General features: G+C 46.8%; 1 protein-coding gene and 1 pseudogene across 1 annotated transcript in view; both read right to left on the bottom strand.

Annotated features, from left to right (window-relative positions):
- Positions 1 to 5508, bottom strand: part of WIPI2 (WD repeat domain, phosphoinositide interacting 2) — a 38950-nt gene extending 33442 nt beyond the window's left edge. The window contains exon 1 of the mRNA XM_086692242.1: positions 5248 to 5508. Coding sequence (XP_086548368.1) covers positions 5248 to 5321 — 74 coding nt within the window. The 5' untranslated portion in view covers positions 5322 to 5508. The remainder of the gene's footprint in view (positions 1 to 5247) is intronic.
- A 1750-nt stretch (positions 5509 to 7258) lies between these two features.
- Positions 7259 to 7468, bottom strand: LOC147572871 (NADH dehydrogenase [ubiquinone] 1 beta subcomplex subunit 1 pseudogene; annotated as a pseudogene).
- Positions 7469 to 19387: the final 11919 nt, after the last annotated feature.

Here is a 19387-nt window from a genome sequence, read left to right as displayed (position 1 = left end):
TATTTTCCATTTATTCTTTTGCAGAGAGGTGTCACTTCCTTGTGACCCTCTCCCCAGGATTAACAGCTCCTCTCCCTTTCTAATTTGTTGCCTTAGAAACCCAATCGCCAACCTTATTGACACTATATATAAAATAAGCTTAGGGAGGGCTTCTTTCATGGGCAAACTTAATGAGCTTTAACTGGTTTATGAGAAACTAGATTTTGATTCTATGCTCCGAACAAAAGAATCTGTCAAAACTGGCCTTTGGTGATCAAACATCAGAACTTTGATGTCCTTACAAATATTCAGAAACTGCTTTAGGATATTAAATACCTTAGCTACAATTTTAATTGCGTGGTTTGTAAAACTGCTGTGCACCTCCATCAATAAGAAATACAAGCACAAATATTTCGATTATTTTTCCCTATATATCCACGGAATAGTTCGAGTATATATTTTATCAGTAAAAATGGATGTTTTTATTTTTATTTATTTTTGAGAGAGAGAGAGAGAGAGACAGAGTGTGAGTGGGGGAGGGGCAGAAAGAGAGGGAGACACAGAATCCGAATCAAGCTCCAGGCTCTGAGCTGTCAGCACAGAGCCTGACACGGGGCTCGAACTCAGGAATGGTGAGATCACGACCCAAGCCGAAGTCAGACGCCCAACCGACTGAGCCACTCAGGCACCCCCTAAAAGTGGATGTTTTTAAAGGGCGGTAGCACCAATGATCAGGTTCATACATCCCTCTTTGGGACTGATCCTGCTTTTAATAATTTCTCATGATTTGCCTGACCATACAATGGCAGACATATTAATGGGAGAGGCACAGTAACAAGGAAGTTTGAAATTCCCTTATTAAATAACCTTATCCCCCAATAAATGTTTGTGTAGTTTTTTTTTTTTTTTTTTTTTAAGGTAACACAATGAGATCTTTTACTGCCGAAGGAAAAAAACCAGCTTACTATCCTAGAAAAAAGGTTATATTTACTCAGTCCCACGTTTCAACACCATAGCCCGGCCTTCACCTGTGCCTGGTGTCAAAATCCAGAGACCCTGTTATATAGTCTTGAGACGAGGCCTAAGTCCTTTGCCAGGATGGGAGAGTGAGTGCTTGTGAGACATGCTGAGGGCCAATCCTCTTTATTTTCACCACACCCCCCTTTATTCCACTTCTAGAGCTTCCCTAGGCTGCCAATCCTGAGACTTTTGGGGATTCTGCAGTTTACGCCAGGTTGGCTCTCTGCTTTCTCCACCAGCAATCCGGGATCACCTTCCTGTACTACTTGCTAGCTTCTAGAATGTTGCTAGTGACTCCTTCCTCATTCTCCCTATCCTATGGGTTTCAGTCTTTTAAAATATTGAGTGGCGCCTGGGTGGCTCAGTCAGGCTCAGTCGGTTGAGCGACCGGCCAACTCCTGATCTCGGCTCAGGTCATGATCTCAAGGTTCCGGAGGTGGAGCCCCTTGTCAGGCCGGTGCGGACAGCCTGCTTGGGAAGCTCTCTCCACTCCTTCCTTGCTTCCCCCTCTCCCCACGGTAAATAAATAAGCTTAAATATATATCTTTGGGTAATCTGTTGACTGACATTTCAGCAGGGTTTTGGGAGGGGCCAAAACAAATGCCTCTGTGTGATGCACCATCTTTAACTGCAAGTCTATCACTGAATTGAAACTTGAGCGCTCAATATCTAAAAGATAGTGAATTTCCACTAAAAAAAGCGTCAATCAGATCTTTCTCTTAACTCCTTTTTCTTTCGTAAACTCTTACCAGTAGTTAGTCCCGAAAGGCTTTCCCTTCCTACTATCTTACTTGATTAGAGTTAGGTGGCAACAGTCCACACGCATAAAAAGGAACCCAAGGAGGACACCTCGTAGACCCTGGGGCCCTACTTAGTAAGTCTGCTCCACAGCAGGCTCTTCCCGCAGCTCCCAGCATTTCCACCGCAGGCCTCCAGCTGGTTAGCCCTGATGCCTTGACAACTCAATAGCAGCCGAGCAGAATTCATCTTTTGCCCCAAACCGAGTCCCCATAATGGAATCACTGTTCACACTAGACCCAAACCAGAGACTTGGGAGTAACCTGAACTTCCCTGCACCATGCCTGTCCCACGGGTCACACCAAGTCCTGATGGCTGACTGGTCTTTTCTCCACGGGCCACTGCTGTTGGGCAATATCCTCCTGGGTGACTGTCCTGCCCTCCTCCAACACTCCCTCTACTCAGCCGACAGAATGGCCTAAAACTTTAAGGTTGAAGGATCCTTAAAGACCATCTACAATCAAGCCTCTCGATTTACTGATGAGAAAAAAGTGAAGAGAAGTGACTTTCCCAGAATAACAACTGTCACTGTAGAAGAAACTCAGTTAAACAAGCATCTCTATAATTTTCTGGACACTAACAACTTCAATCCTGTCAACAGGAGACCAGGAGAATCAAGTCCCTTTCTTTATTCTACCCCTTTTTGAAGTGTAGTTTAAAAAGGACATCGCCAAATCACAGATTTCCCACTAGACGAGCGGCATCCACTGGAGGAATTTAGTCCTTGACATTTCCATTTCAGGGCTACTCTTACTAGTTTATTAACTTCAATTTCAAAAGCCAAAAATTCCTCCAAAGTAAACCGTTCAAACGGTTACTTTCAGAAACCAGCATTGGAACTAACCAGTTAATAGCGAGATGACTGAAAACAACTGTTCTCAGTGCCTCTTTCACTGCTCTAACTAAAAAATAAACAAATAGTAAAAAAACAAAACAAAAACAAAAAAAAAGCACTTCTTCATACTTTTAGGATGAGAATCCTAGGAAAATTAACACAATATTTGAAACCATATTACTAGTACAAAAAGCAGGACAGACAGTTTGGTGTACAGGGAATATTCTTTTGTTAAGCATTATTGTGTAACATACATGTATTCTATTAAGTGAAATTGCTTCCAGATTTTCTCCCTGAACACAGTGAATGTGGATCCTAGACCGACAACCTTTGTCTTGTGAAAAACTGTGTTCTTCTATTAAATTCTGGAGACGGGTAAAGGAGACAAAGGGGTAAACTGTATAGCCTTTCCTCATAAACATGTCTATTTCTTCAAGACAAATTAGTCATTTTAATCAATGATTAAATCCTATCTTCCCATTTCTTAATAATTTACTATAATCCTATCCTACTATTTCTTAACAGTTTACATTCATAGTATATCAAGGTTTCTGGCAAATCCAAATTATGACACAGAAACCTCCTGAACTTCCAGACTCACTGAGGAGTGAGGAAGCACGTGACTTTCAAGTGTGAAAAGGTCTAACTTCAGGCCAGACCGACATTTTCTACTGTGTATGTAGTTTGAAAGCCCATTTGAAATAACAGCCAAAGAGAATATGTTCTCATATTTGATTTCCTTTCAACATAAATGATGAATAGTGAAAAGCTGGAAAAAAAAATGGTAGAAAACGTTTTGGAAATTCTCTAACTTACACAAGACATAAAAACCCAGAAAGCTACCGTTTCTTAACCGATCTCAAAACACTAAGGGCTTGGGGCACCTGGGTGGCTCAGTCGGTTGAGCGTCCGACTTCGGCTCGGGTCATGATCTCACAGTCTGTGAGTTCGAGCCCCGCGTCGGGCTCTGTGCTGACAGCTCAGAGCCTGGAGCCTGCTTTGGATTCTGTGTCTCCCTCTCTCTCTGCTCCTCCCCCGCTTGCGATCTGTCTCTGTCTCAAAAATAAAAACGTTAAAAAAAAATTTAAAAACAAAAACAAAAAACACTAAGGGCTTAAAAACTAATCTGTTGAAATGTTCTATTCGCTTCCTGGGTTCACATAACATAAGTCTATCCCGATCACAACCACTGGCAACAGGTTATTCAAAATGCTTTTGCTGTGCTGGTTTTTACTCACGTGGAACACTAAGCGTTTGGTAGTTTTAATCTTTAAAGACTGCTACAGTATGATGCCTAAATTCACCATCCTCAAAATCCTACTTTCTAGGTAGAGAAGACAGTGGCAGAGTGGGAAGGGCAGTGGAAGAGACTCGGGCCTGCCCACACTCCACATTAACCAACTCTAGGACCCAGGCACAGCTCTGAGCCTTTGTGAACTTCAGTTTCCTCATTTGCACTTGGGAAAAGGGGATCTGCTTCCTTCTAACCTCAGCGCAGTCCCACTGCCGGGCCACCCGGCACTAACCTCACAATTCTGGGGAGGCGCTACCGAGTACCCGCTGCATGCCACGGACTTGATGCCTGCTTGCCATTCTACAATGAACTCTTCATTTAAAAAAAAAAAAAAAAAAATCTCATTTTCTACTTTGCTGACTCCATTCCGCCAGTAACAACTCGACCAACTACTTACTATGAAGCCAATGACCCATTCCTCCTCACTTACATCACTTCCTCTTACTCACTTCCCAAGATGGCTCTCCTCCCTTCCACAGCTCCTTCCTTCTCCAGAAACTTCATCTAGTAACTATCCTCACAGGTCACCAAGACAGCCTCTGAAGAATCAGCTTCAAACCCATAGGCGTTTGGACAAACAGCGTTCCAAATCCATGGGTTGGCATCAGTGGGCCTCTCTCTCCCTAAGGATGGGCCCATTCCCTGAAGCACCAAGACTCCTCAGGTATTTCTCTGCCACATCCCCCTTGACTTAGTTTCTCCCCAGATCAGAGGCCAGGATTAAGGCTAAGTTTGTTTCTTGCTCAGGCAGGACATCGAAGTTACCTAAAAAAAGAACAACGAGACAAGAAGAAAGGGAAAGAAAGGAAAAGGGCACTAAGATAATGCAGAGACAAGGAGAAGGGCCTGAAGAGACAAGAAGGACCTGAAGAGGGGAAAGAGTGGGGGAAGAGGGCCGAGGGAGAAGGGCAGGTGGGATAAGAGGAAGAAACCCACGCTCACTGCTCCAGAAGCGGCTGGGACAACAAGTCAAGGCACAAAGTTCTGCCCCAACTTTGTGAGAAGGGAGGTCCCAAAAGGTAGGTAAAGCAACCTATCCGTCGGTGGGTGAAAAGCCTCCTTATCTCCATCACTTTCCCCGCCCAGGGATCGCAGCTCCAGCGCAGAGCCGGGAGGGTCCCCGAGGGCAGCGCCCCTCCCTCCACGCTCCAGGCCCGCCCCCGGGGACGCCCCCGCCCGCCCTGGCCTCCACCCCGAACCTCCAGGCCGAATCTCCGGCCCTGAACCCGGCCTCAGGCTCCCGCCCACCCCAGCCCCGGCTCTCGGGCCCGGACCCCCTCCCGGCCCCAGGCCTCGGGCCCCAACCCCCGCCCGGCCTTACGTGTTGTCCTGGTTGAAGTTGGCGAAGAGCAGCTGGCCGGCGCCGGCCTCGCCGCTCTGACTCGCCAGGTTCATGGTGGGCGCGCGGCGGGCGAGCGGGAGGGTGGCCCCGGCCGAGGGCTCGCGCGCGGGAGGGCGAGTCGGGTGCGCTCAGGGTCGGCGCCTGGCCCCGCTCGCCGCCTCGCTGGCCGCAGCTGGCTGCCCGGGGATCAACCGCCGCCTCATCCCGTGCCCGCTCTTGTTTATGCTCAGGAGCCGGGACGCCCTGCGCGCCGGCGCGGCCCCGCCTCCTCGGCGCACGGCCTCTCAGGGCGCAGGCGTATTGCGAAGGTCCCGCCCCTTCATCTCCGGCCAGGGCTGGGGTTCCGGTCGAACACGCGCACGCGTGGGGACGCGCAGGGGCGCGCCGGGCAGGGTAGCTGGCGTACGGAGGACGGCGCATGCGCAAGGGAAAAGTGAGTCCCTATGGTTTTATTAATATTAAAAGTGTCCGCTGTGTGCCTGTCCTTGCGCTAAGGATTTCTGTGCAGCATCTTATTTGATGCTTCTGGCAGGCCTACATAGAGACTATTGCGTCCCCACTTTACAGATTTGAAAACTGAGGCTCAGAAGTGTTAACCTATTCGCCAAGTGTTCAATCTGAGAATTGTAACCCCGTTCTTTCCCTGAGGCGCCCGCTTTCTGGATCCGTGGCGGATTCAATCATATTTACGAGACACCTTCCATGTAAACTAAATGGGCCTCCCTCCCCTCAGAGAAGTTAACCCCGGAACACAATTACAAGCCGGAGTACAAGAGAGCACATGATGAGGTCACTCAACCTAGAGTTAAGGGACAGGGAATGTGCAGTCAGAGAAGGCTTCCTGGAGGAGGTAAGACCTGAAGTTTGAATAGTAGTGTAACCTACGGAAGCATTCTGTATGGCAAAGGTTCAGAGGTGAGAGTGTGTCCAAGGGAACGCTCTGCTCAGCGTGTCTTTAAGTTTAGAGTGGGGTGATGGACACAAGATTGGGCTTGTGAAACTGGAAGTGGCCAAATCGAGCGGGGTGTTGTTAAGATACATTAAGCAAGAGCCTGGACATTATCTAAACAATGGGTTGCCATTGAAAACACTTAGGCAGGAGAATGGCACAATTCAATCTGTGCGCAGGGAAGCTAATTTTTAGCCCAGAGTCAAGAATGCGTTGCAAATCCTTGAGGAAACAATGGTCCTTTCCTTTAAAGGTGCTGGCTCTCCTACCTCCCACCGAACTCAAAAACTAGTTTGAGATGGATTGTGGACGTACTCGTGAAAGGTAAAACAGTCAAGTTTCTGGAAGAAAACTTAGGAGAATGCCTTCATGGCTCTGGAGTAAATGAAGTCTCCCAAATAAGTACTTTAAAAAGTACTCACCACAAAATAAAACGTTAATCTTCATCAAAACGGAGAGCAACTGCTCAGGGCGCCTGGGGGGCTCCGTCAGTTAAGTGCCCGACTCTTGGTTTCGGCTCAGGTGGTGATCTCACGTTATTGAGATCAAGCCACCCTGCTTGGGTTTCTGTCTCTCTCTCTCTCTCTCTCTCTCTCTCTCTCTCTGTCTCTCTGCGCCTCCCCAGCTCACTCGTGCTCTCTTTCTCTCTCTCTCAAAAATAAACTTTATGGGGCACCTGGCTGCTCAGTCGGTTAAGCAGCCAACTTCAGCTCAGGTCATGATCTCGCCGTCTGTGAGTTCCAGCCCCGTGTCTGGCTCTGTGCTGTCAGCTTGGAGCCTGGAGCCTGCTTTGGATTCTGGGTCTCCCTCTCTCTCTGCCCCTGTCCCACTCATGCTCTGTCTCTCTCGCTCTCAAAAATAAAGAAACAAACAAATAAACTTTAAAAACAACTTCTCGTCAAGACAGGTCAAGAAGGCAAGCCTCAGAATGAGTGGGGTACATAAGCTTTCAATACATACACTTGAAATACGTTTTGAAAATAGTGTGTTTTTATTTCCTAATTTTTTTAAGGTGAACATTCTTTATTTCAGTCACAGCCTTTATTTCCAGGTGACTTCTTCACTGGGTCTCAATTCCCTTTTAAGCAACACACTCTTGTTCTGGAAGGCAGTTCGTTTTTCATCATTCTTTTTGTCTAGATAACATCCAAGGACAAATCCCACGGGTACAAGTGTATGTACCCAGTGGTCACAAACAATCTGAATTACGTTCATCACGGATGCTGCGCCCTTGGTGCCAAAACACGGCTCCACAGCCAAGGGCAACGGCGAGCTCAGCCCTGTTGTACACATTGTTGACAAAGGACTTCTTTCCAGAACGTTAGAAGAATTTCTACAAATCAATGAGGAAAATACCAACTCATTTTTGGGTACTTGAGCATGGTACTTCAGAAAATATCAAAACGGCTAATGAGCACCTGAGAAGGTGATCATCATTAATACTCATCAAGAAAATGCAAATTAAGAGCAAATGAGATACTACAAGCATCCACCTGTTAAAATCAAATACAAATGGAGACCAGACTCGAAAATTCTGAGTTGACAACGCCAGTGTCGTCATACAAGCAAAGCTTAATTTAGCTTATTTTGCAAGACTAGCAAAAGCTAACTTGACCTTGCTTGTGCCTCTGAAAATCACAAGTGAAACCAAAGTAGTTCCCCAAAGTTGATGTGAGGCGACCACCAGCAAATTTCCTTTTAGTTTAGAAGATTCTAATACTGTACCCAATCACTAAAGAGCAAATAGTCATTGCTTCCACGCTCCACACTCTAGAAGCTGCTCTATGATGATATACCTCCGAGCCTCATTCTGTGTTTTGGTGTGAGTGCTCCTCGTTTGCAAACTGTCTTTTTGGTGGGTGCACCATAAACTTCTAACTATTACTTCAGCAATTCGCTGATTTTCTTTTTTTAAGTTTATTTATTTTTGAGGGAGAGAGACAGAATGCGAGCAGGGGAGGGGCAGAGAGAGAGGGAGACCCAGGATCCGAGGCAGGCTCCAGGCTCTGAGCTGTCAGCACAGAGCCCGACGTGCTAGAACTCACAAACCCCAAGATCACGACCTGAGCCGAAGTTGGACGCTTAACCCACCCTGAGCCACCCAGGCGCCCCGATTCTCTTTTTTTGTTCTGAACTTTTGACATAACGTGTTGGCTAAAATTAAAATGGTTGACAACGCAAAGTGTAGACAATAATTGCAGAGCAACTGGAACTCTCATAACACTGTGAGGAAAAGTCTTAAATGGCTAGACTCAGCGCCCCTGGCTGGCTCAGGCGGCAGAGCAGTGACTCTTGATCTTGGGGTTGTAAGTTCGAGCCCCACGTTGACTGTAGAGATCACTTCAATATAAAATCTTTTTTAAAAAATGAATTGTTAGAATCACCTTGGAAAACCGTTTGACGGTATTTACTAAAGTTAAACATACATATTCCCTGTGACTCAGACAGTTCACTTCTAGGTGTATGTACTCAGTGGTAACTAATGCATATTTTCCCCAAAAGACAGGTATAGGAACGCTCACAGCTGCTTTACTCGTCATAATCGCAAACTAGAGATAACCCAAACATTCATCTACAGCAGAATGAGTAAGCAAATGGTGGTACATTCATACAGAAGAATACTACAGACCAATTAAAAGGCCATACGCAGATGAGTGAATCTCACAGATACAATACTGAGTTTAAAAAGCCAGATGCAAAGGAATATATGAGGCCCTGTGTGGCTCAGTCAGTTAAGCGTCCGACTCTTGATTCCGGCTTAGGTTACGATCTCATGGTTCATAGGATTGAGCCCACATCAGGCTTCATGCTGACAGTATGGAGCCTGCTTGGGATTTTCTCTCTCTCTCTCTCTCTCTCTCTCTCTCTCTCTCTCTCCCCCTCCCCTGCTTGTGCTTTGTCTCTGAGAACAAATAAACTTAAAAAAAAGGGGGCACCTGGGTGGCTCAATCATTTAAGCGTTCAACTTCGGTTCAGGTCACGATCTCACGGTTTGTCAGTTCGAGCCCCACGTCAAACTCAGTGCTGACAGCCCAGAGCCTGGAGCCTGCTTTGGATTCTGTGTCTCCCTCTTCTCTTTGCCCCTCCCCTGCTCGCATTCTGTCTTTCTCTCTCTCTCAAAAATAAACATTAAAAAAAAAAAAGGATATATACTCTATGAGTCTATTTATATGAAGTCAAAAATAGGCAGAGTAGTGGTTACCTCTGGCGGGGGATTGGTTCGGAGGGGACATGAGGGGAACCAGCTGGAGTGCTGGAGCTGCCCTATGTCTTGATTTCGCTGGTTGGCTACATGGGCATGGACATATGTAAATGTATAAATATACGTATGTGAATGCCCATATGGCCGATCGCCAATCACCAGAAGTCAAGATGTAACACAGGAGCAACGTCTTTAGTGGTGTATCTATCAGTTGGCACAGTTTCCTATGGACCATTATTTTTGAACAAAGCCACATAAAGAGGTGCCTGAAGAAATCTCCTGGGTTCTCGACACAGTTCTTGGCTTCATTTGGAAAAGCCACCCGGTTTCCCCTCGTTCGTCGGAATCTATCACTTCATCCAGGATAGTAACTTCTATCGGTTCAGCAAGTGAGGATTTCCAAATGGCCAGAGGGTCGACTCAGTTTCCAATCTACCTGAACCATGAGTCTGTTCCCTGGAGTAGTAGGGGTCCTTTGGGTACTAGAACCTCAAAATCCAGGGAGCCCAGGGGTGTGTGGATGGAAACAAAACATTTTCAGTGGATTATTCTTTGTCACATGCAAGAAGACCCTACCACCTCCGCTCCCAGTTTGCAGGCATGTATTGCCTACTGTGGAATGACAACCCAACCCCACAGGGTGTGGTCTCTTAGCTGGTGCCACAACTAAACCTTCAGTAAGCCATTCTGCCATCTCTCTAGGCAATAGGGCACATGATAAGGACGGTGAATTCCAAGGGCATGAGCACACTGTCAAAGCTTCCTCACCACCGTGTGAATTTCCGGTCAGAAGAGATGGGGTATGAACTGGATAACCCTCTTAAAAATGGTCACCTCCCTACTTTCTTCTATTCCCCATCCCTCTCCTTGCTCTCTGTCTCTAATAGTACTTATCACTTTCCGATGGACCACAAAACGCCCCCTCCTGACCAGAACATAATCCTCCACTGAGGGAGGATTTTTGTCTGTATCGTTCACTGTGCGATCCCATTCCCTAGAATGCTAGAACTTAGTCCTTGAACAACTCAGCTCTGGGCTTCCATTCCTGCGGGCCAGAATGGGCTGGCGCTCAGGGCTGCTACCCACCCGCCCAGATTTTGATTCCCTGCTCTATGATCTGGGAGACGTTGGGAACCACGGACAAGCGTTGCTGGGGAGCAGACTGGGATTGCGCCGAAGAGCTTGACCTGCGTGTGACTCAGAAACGCACCCTCGTGTCCCAGCTCCCCTGGGGAGGACATGAGCTGACATTCCTGATGGCAGACAGAGCAGGAAGGATGCTCTCCTGAGCTTCTGTCATCGCTGCTTCCCTCCCTCCTGTCAACCTTAGAACAGAACCATCATCTGCCGGTGCTCAAAAAACTCCCCAAGTATTCTTCTTATGTGCAACGTTCAGAGATGAGCAATCCTCCCACAGGCGAGTTCCTAAATAAACCCGTGGGTTAAACAGCTGGCACGGAGGAGGGAACTAAGGGCTGAGTGAAAGGGTGCTGGAGCGCACCTTGCATGAGGTGAGGCAGTGGGAGAGAGGTCAGGATACGCACCACACCGAAATCGCACAGGCATACCGAGATTCGGATCCTGGTTCCGATTCTCATGAGCTGCGCCTCATCAGGTGAGCCACGTAACCTCTCCGAGCATGTTTCCTCAACAATAACAAGGGCTAGAATAATTCACCTCTGGAGAATGCTGTGGGGATTGAATGGGTGGGAAGGAAGCCCTTCCAGAATTGTGGAGCAAGAATCTCTGAAAACCATTCCTCCATGAAGGCAAAGAGAACACTGGCAAAAATGATCGAAATCAGGGGCGCCTGGGTGGCGCAGTCAGTTAAGCATCCGACTTCAGCCAGGTCAGGATCTCGCGGTCCGTGAGTTCGAGCCCCGCGTCGGGCTCTGGGCTGATGGCTCGGAGCCTGGAGCCTGTTTCCGATTCTGTGTCTCCCTCTCTCTCTGCCCCTCCCCCATTCATGCTCTGCCTCTCTCTGTCCCAAAAATAAATAAACGTTGAAAAAAAAATTTAAAAAAAAATGATCGAAATCAACCTTTTCGGAACTCTGGAAATTAACAACAAAAGGCTCGCAACCATCTAAGAAGCTTTTGTTCAAACAAAACAGCCGCGTCTCAGCGACAGCAGTGAGATTTGTGGCCTTTTAATTTTCCCTAATCTCATCTCTCTATCCAAGATCCATGGTAGCCTTGAAAATCAGCAGCCTTACAACTGTGATAGATGTAAAAACAAACAGCCTAGTGGTCACTGGAGGCGGGCAGAAAGGGCTTGGAGCTCCCCCAGAAGCCCCATCCCCAGAGAATGGTCACTATTTGACCTGCCTGATACTTTGCTGAAAAACTCCCTTTCAGAGCTTGTCTTTATTTGATCCAAGGGTTTGCCAGCTCATCCCCAAGACATTTGGCCAAAACAATCATTGGCAATTGTATTGTATTGTATTGCAACTGCCTTGAGGTTACCAGTTAGGGCGAATAAGGGACTAAGCAAAACCAAAACTAAAACACACAAAAAACAAATCCTTGAAAGGAATGTCTGGGGGATGAGATGTCCATAAGAAGCTTTGAAATGCTCCTGGCATATTCCTGAGAGTCCACAAAAAACTGTGAGACACACAAAGAAACGGGAAAGTATGGCCCCCAAACAGGGGGAAGAGTTATTGCCTTTGAAGGGACCCAGAGGGTAGGTTTAGTGAAAAAGATTTGAAAGCATCTATTACAAATAAATTCAAAAAACCAAAAGAAACCATACTTGAAGAATTGAGATGGGTATGATGACTGTGTCTCACCAAAGAGAATCTCAATGAAGAGACAGAAATCATAGAAATCTGTTCAGAAAATACTAGAGGCCATCAGGCTGAAATGAAGCCATGGAGGACAGTAACTCAAAACCACATGAAGAAATAAAGAGCACTTGTAAAGCTACAACGTAGGTAAATACAGAGATAGGCTGAGTGTATTGCTCTGGTAACTCTTCTTCTGTTTGACTCGAAAGACAATGGCATAAAAATAATTAGAATGTTGTATTGATGGACTTCAACTGTATAAAGCTGTATGAAGATGATGATTCAGTACAAAGGTCTTCATTTTCTTTTAGCACTGCTCAACAGTTTTCCATATATAGGCCTTGTAGTTCGTTGGTTAAACTCATTCCTTAGTATTTTATTCTTTTTGATGCAAGCATAAATGAATTTTTTGTTAGTTTCATTTCAGGTTACTCATTGCTAGCATATAAAAACTCTTGATTTTCATATATTGTTCTGGTATTACCAAAACAAATAGTTTTGTTTCAGCGGATTCCTTAAAATTTTCTGTATACACTAGCACATTATCTGCAAATAGGGTTTACTCCTTCCTTTCTAATATGGAGGCCTCTTATTTCTTTTACCTCGGCACACGTCTCTGGCCAGTTGTCCCAGCTAAAACCTTTAGCAGAGTGTTGAAGAAAAGTGGCAAGAGCAGACATCTTTGTCTTATTCCTGATCCTGGAGGGAAAACGTTACGTCTTCCACCATTAAGTATGAGGTTAGCTCATGAGTTTTTTGTAGATGCTCTTTATCATGTGGGTGAAATTTCCTTCTATTCCTAGCGGTTGAGTTTTATCACGAAAGGTGGTTAGGTTTTGTTAAAAGCATTTCTGCAGCTATAGGATGATCACGTGGTTTCTGTTCTTTATTCTATTAACATAGTATATTACATTGATCAGTTATCTTTCTTCCTTTCTTCCTTTATTTCTTTCTTGCTGAGAGAGAGAGAGAGAGAGAGAGAGAGAGAGAGAGAGAAAGAGAAAGAGAGAGAATGTGTGCACAAGGGGAGGAGAGGGGCAGAGGGGGAGAGAGAGTATCTTAAGCAAGCTCCTCATAGGGTCACCCAGGAGCCCTGACCAAATGGAATTTATCCCTGGAATGCAACATAAGAAAACTGATCAGGGGCACATAGGTAACTCAGTCAGTTAAGCATGCAACTCTTGATTTGGGCTCAGGCCATGATCTCACGATTGTAGGATCAAACCCTGAGTTGGGCTCCAAGCTGGATGTGTAGCCTGCTTGGGATTCTCTCCCTCTCTCTCTCTTTCTCTCTCTGCCCCTCCCCTACGTGAGCACGCTCTCTTTCTCTCTCTCTCTCTCTCTCTCTCAAATAAAAAAAATTATTTTAAATTCCACTTGGTCATGGTATACAATTCTTTTAATTTTCTGTCAGACACGGTTTGCTAGTATTCTCTTTTTTTTGAGAATTGTATATTAGGAATATTTTTTTTGTAGGGTTTTCTCTCCTTTTGGTTCTCTAGCTTTGTGGTAAGATAATGCTAGTCTCATAAAATGAGTTAGTAAATGTTCCCTCCTTTTCTATTTTTTGGAAGAGTTTGAGAAGAATTGATGTTAATTTGTCTGTCAATGTTTAGTAGAATTTTCCAGTGAAGCCTGTGTATAGGTCATGCTGTCTGGTTTCTTTTCATGTCTCACAATTTTTCTCGAAAACTAGACATTTTAAGTAATATATTGTAGTAACTTTGGATACTGGTCCTCTCTGCTCCTGCCTCGGGAGATGTTATTGTTGTTGGCTTGGTAATTTGTGTATTTGTTCGGTGACTTGGTTGAACCAATTCTGAGAAGTCAGTCCCACCCCTGCATCCCTCAACTCTCGGTACGCAATTTCTGATCTCCCCACTCAGATTTTTTTCCTCTCATTTTTGCCTTAAAGTTTTTTTTTTTTTAATTTTTTTTCAATGTTTTATTTATTTTTGGGACAGAGAGAGACAGAGCATGAACGGGGGAGGGGCAGAGAGAGAGAGGGAGACACAGAATCGGAAACAGGCTCCAGGCTCTGAGCCATCAGCCCAGAGCCTGACGCGGGGCTCGAACTCACGGACCGCGAGATCGTGACCTGGCTGAAGTCGGACGCTTAACCGACTGCGCCACCCAGGCGCCCCTTAAAGTTTTTGTTTAAACGTTTATTCATTTTTGAGAGACAGAGAGAGACAGAGCTTGAGCAGGGGAGGGGCAGAGAGAGAGGGACACATAGAATTGGAAGCAGGCTCCAGGTTCTGAGCTGTCAGCACAGAGCCCGACACGGGGCTCAAACCCGTGAACTGCGAGATCATGACCTGAGCAGAAGTCAGAGGCTTATCTTTCTGAGCCACCCAGGCGCCCCTTATTTTCGCTTTTTAACCTGCTTACCTGGGGACGTCTCTGGCTCAGCCTAAGCGACCGATGGGTCAAAGGTTCTGTAAGGCCCTAGGTCAGTTAGATTTTTACCTGCTACTGTTGTACGTGTGGCCTAGAAGCTACTATCACAGTTCAGAGAGTTTGTTTCTGCCTTCTGTTCGGCCGGAAACTAGTAGCTCAGAGTTCTTTCTATGGTCTCTCCCAATGGGGTGGAGCCCTGGGCTTGCACACCGTCTTTCAGATGGCCAGAGTTGACTTGGATAGCATTTCAACCCCTATGGCTTGCTTGGAGCCACCACTGAGGAATAGTAGCTACTGTCCAGTACGTGTGGGTCCGAAGTTCTGGAAAGTTCCTTGTGCCATTGAGGCATCCACGTGTTTCAGTGAGAGCTGGGTGCAGCATGGGGAATGCCTTGGAGTTTACCCTGAGTGCTGTTCTGAATGCCTTGGAGTGGGTACAGTCTTCCTGATTCCCAGAGCTGTCTGCCATCCCGGGAAGGCCGTGGGAATCTGCCAGATCTCCCTCCAGGCTTGGAGTTTTCAACTCTACACGACACCAGTCTTCTCAGCATAGCTGCTCAGCTCCTCCTCCTGGAGCCTGCCACTTCCTCTGGGCAGGACGCTGGGCCACTTCACCTGAGCCGGGTGGGGACCAGATTTTCTGGGAGTGATGCTCTTGCCCTATGAGTGAGCAGCAGGGCAGGGTGGGGTGGCTGGCCTGGTCTTCGTGGCTTCCACTGCTGTGAGTGCAGAGTGAGCTGGGATGGGGGCGACTGGGGCCCCAGTGTTCTCAGCTGTGCCCCAGAGTGAGGGCTGGGCGGAGCAGGGACTGGGGACTCCAGGCCAGTCACATGGCCTGGACCAGAGTTTCTGTGGTGCGGTTGGGTTGGAGAGTGAATCTGGAGCCCTGGACTGAACGGGGTGGGGTGGGGGGGAGAGGGAGCCTCTTTCCCTGGCTGCACCAGCCCTGCACCAGCAGGGCTGGCCTGCACCAGCAAAGGTGGATGAGCCAGGGGGCGTGGCTTTTACAGAGATTTAGATTTTCTTGAATGAAAGTTTTTCTATTTGCCATATGCCCTTACAAGCATTTCCAGAGGCTTTGAATGATTGGTTTTGAATATTGTCATCAGATGAATTGCTGTTTTGCTGGGGAGAGGGTCTACAAGTCCCCTTCCTCCAACATTACAGAGTTCTACAACACACCTGGGAGATATGTCCAACTTCTCCAGGGCGACAGCCTCCAATCAGGCCACCGGAGACTTTCCTCCCGTCACTGTCGAGCTCTCCTACCCTCCTGCCTGCCTTCCAGTCCATCAAACAAGTGACAGTGGCCGACCTCCTTGTTGTGGAAGCACCGAATAGCCTCTGCCTGCCCGGGTCTGGGTGGTCTCGCTCACTCCCATGGAGAGAGCATGAAAAGAGAAACAAAGGACCGCCCACCGAGGTGGGAAGGCCTTGGAAGGGAGTGGTTCCCTGACCTGCTTTGGGTTTTCCCATCACGGGAATAGTTGACCCTAACCTTCTGGAACTCAGGGGAGAGGTCTAGACAGAAGAAATAAATCTGGGAGTAAAAAATGTGATGGGAAGAGAAAAGCCACAAAGTGGGACATTCTAGATACCCATCAACTGGGAAATGCTGTTTTAAAGATGGTAGGATGGCCATACAGTGGAATCCAGTAGCAAAGTGCCTTCAATCCCAGGGCCTGGAAATGTCCCCAGGGTATGCATGGTGTTAAGTGAAAAAGCCAGGCTCACTATGTGACTGGTGAGGGCAGCATCACCGGTTTTCTCTGATTGGTTCCAAGTTGGAAGTGGGGACAAACAGGAAGGAAGCTGTCAGTTATCGATGGATCCAGTGTGGCAGTTGGGGCCAATGGCTACTGGGGAGGTTGTCTGACATCCTGGACTGGTTGCTGTGGGTGGTAGGTCAGAGTTCGATCCTCATTTGCGGACTGGCCACTGCCCGTTTGTATATTCAGTCTCCCACATCCTCAATGAACAGCGTAGATGCTATCTCCAAAATACAGTTAGGAACTAACCACTCCCCCTCCCCCTCCCCATCAACGTCCCAGGCACCATCATCTCTGACCTTGTGGTGAGAAAAGTCTTCCTTCTGGTTTCCACGCTTTCACCCTTGCCCCCTTTCAACCAATGGGAAGCACTGCTCAGAGGAACCCTAAAGGCAATGGGGTCATGGACACCCTCTCCACCCCAATACCCAATCAAATCCAATTTCCTCACCGTGGTCTACAAGCACCTGTTCTGTGCAATCTCTGCACCTGCTTCCATTTCACCTGGGACCACCTGCCTTCTACCAGCCCCGTCATGCTTCTTCTAATCTCTCTCTTCTCTCTTTCCCACCTTGAAGACTTTCCCTTTGCTTCCACTCTGCCCCCACCCCTGCCTCCCATCTTTCAGGTCTGAACGGAACTCAGACCAGTGCTGACCCACATCCCTGACCATCCTGGCAGCCAAATGGCCTTAATGCCATTATCCCCCTTCACAAAATAAACAATCATCCCTTTGTATCATCTGTTCCGCTGCCGGGAATCCGTTTCCCATGATTATGTCATAGACGTCTTTTTACCATGGTTTCCTTTGAGCCAGGATCCAAACTACAGCTCTATGTTATATTGGATGTATAATACATTGGATTATATTGGCTATATTATATAACCTCTGATCTTGGAAATCTCTTTTTTATCAGAACAGTCTCCCCGCTCCAAGTTTTTATGCCAGGCCATTTTTTGCAGGGACAGGATCTGTTGTCCTACAGATGGCCCCACATTTTGGATTCGGCTGATTACCTTCCTGTGGTTTCATGTAACACGAGGATGAGAATGTTCCTCTTATCCCTTGTACTTAGAACTAGAGGAAACACATTTTGGCAAGAGGGTATCATCTGTGATTTCCAGAGCTGGGGTCAATGGGTCAGAGCTCCGTGCATTCTACATGTTGACATGTATTGCTGAAAAGGTCGCTCTAAGTTATACCCCCAGGAAAGTGGGTGAGCAAGCTGGTTCTCTGCCCCCAGCTACTTCAAGATTGAGCCCACTCCCAGATTTGTCATTTTTAATGTGTCATGATGTGATAATTCTGCTTCTGGCCACAAGAGGCCAGCAAGGCCCAGCCATTGGACCCAAAGAGACCCTCCAAGGCTGGATCCTGGGCTTTGAACCCTCTTGGGAGGCCTGGGGTCAGGGGTGCCCGGTCATCAGGGGCTGGGTAAGTGGGACAGGGACGGACGACAGCCTGGGCATATTAGAGAAGCCCCGATGAGAGAAGGGCTGAACGTCAGAGCTGGTGATCAGCTCCTAGAAATTTGAACACTGGGTGCGCCTGGGTAACTAGGTCGGTTAAGCATCGGACTTCGGCTCAGGTCGTGATCTCGTGGTTCCTGGGTTCAGGCCCCGTGTCGGGCTCTGTGTTGACAGCTCAGAGCCTGGAACCTGCTTCAGATTCTGTGTCTTCCTCTCTCTCTGTTCCTCCCTCACTCATGCTCTGTCTCTCTCTCTCTCTCTAAAATGAATAAACATTAAAAAAATTAAAAAAAAGAAAATTTGAACACCGAACATTTCTAATGTTAGTTAAAGCTTATAATCCTCACCTCTAGCAATAACTGGGCCTACGCACACCACACGCTTGTTCTCTCTCTCCTCCATATACACACACGGCAGGTACAAACGATAGAGCCTTTTAAAAAAAATTGTTATGTATATTGTAGGTCTTTTCAATTTAACTGAAATGTAATATATTATTTAAAAAATGTTTGTAATATTTATTTATTTTTGAGAGATAGAGGGCAAGCAGGGGAGGGAGACACAGAATCCGAAGCAGGCTTCAGGCTCTGAGCTGTCAGCACAGAGCCCGACGTGGGGCTTGAGCTCACGAGTCGTGAGATCACGACCTGAGCTGAAGTCAGACGCTTAAACCGACCAAGCCACCCGGGCGCCCCTGAAATGTAATTTAAATATAGCAAAATTCACTCTTACTGAGTGTACAGTTGTGTGAGGTTTTTTTTTTTATGTTTATTTATTTTGGGGGGGGTAGCATAATTGGGGGAGGGGCAGAGAAAGAGGGAGGGGGAGAGAGAAAAAGAGAGAGAGGGAGAGAGAGAGAATCCCAAGCAGGCTCCACGCTGTCAGTGCAGAGCCTGACGTGGGGCTCGAACTCACAAACTATGAGATGGTGACCTGAGCTGAGATCAGGAGTTGGACACTTAACTGACTGAATGGCCAGGCGCCCCAGGTGTATGAGGTTTAACCAATTTATACAGCCATGGAACTACCCTTACAAGCAGGATATAGACGTTTCATCATCCCCCCAAATTCCTTGTGTCCCTTTGTGGCCAGCTTCTGCCCACCCCTGCCTCCCAGCCCCTGGAAACCACTGAAGCCTGTACAGTGAGAAAGGAAAAGAACAATTTTCTGTGGCATATGAATTTCAAATTTCTCCAGCACCATGTGTTGAAAAGACTGTCTTTTTCTCCATTAAATTATCTTGACGTCTTTGTCAAAAATCGAAGGGCCTATTTTTAGACTCTTTACATTTTCTGCAGCTAATCTATGTGTTGCTTCTTTCCCAACTTCCGTAATGTCTTGATTACGCCAGCTTTATAGTCAATCTTGAAATCATGTAGTGTGATTCTTCCAACTTTGTTCTTCTTTCGGTATTGTGATATATATTTTTTAAAAGTTTACTTATTAAAAAAATTTTTTTAAGATTTATTCATTTTTGAGAAAGACAGAGACAGAGGGGGAGGAGCAGAGAGAGAGGAAGACACAGACTCCGAAGCAGGCTT

This window comes from Puma concolor, chromosome E3 (genome assembly GCF_028749965.1).
Source record: "Puma concolor isolate L17-30 chromosome E3, mPumCon1.1.hap2, whole genome shotgun sequence".
Classification (NCBI taxonomy): Eukaryota; Metazoa; Chordata; class Mammalia; order Carnivora; family Felidae; genus Puma; species Puma concolor.
This window is presented reverse-complemented; position numbering and strand designations above follow the sequence as displayed.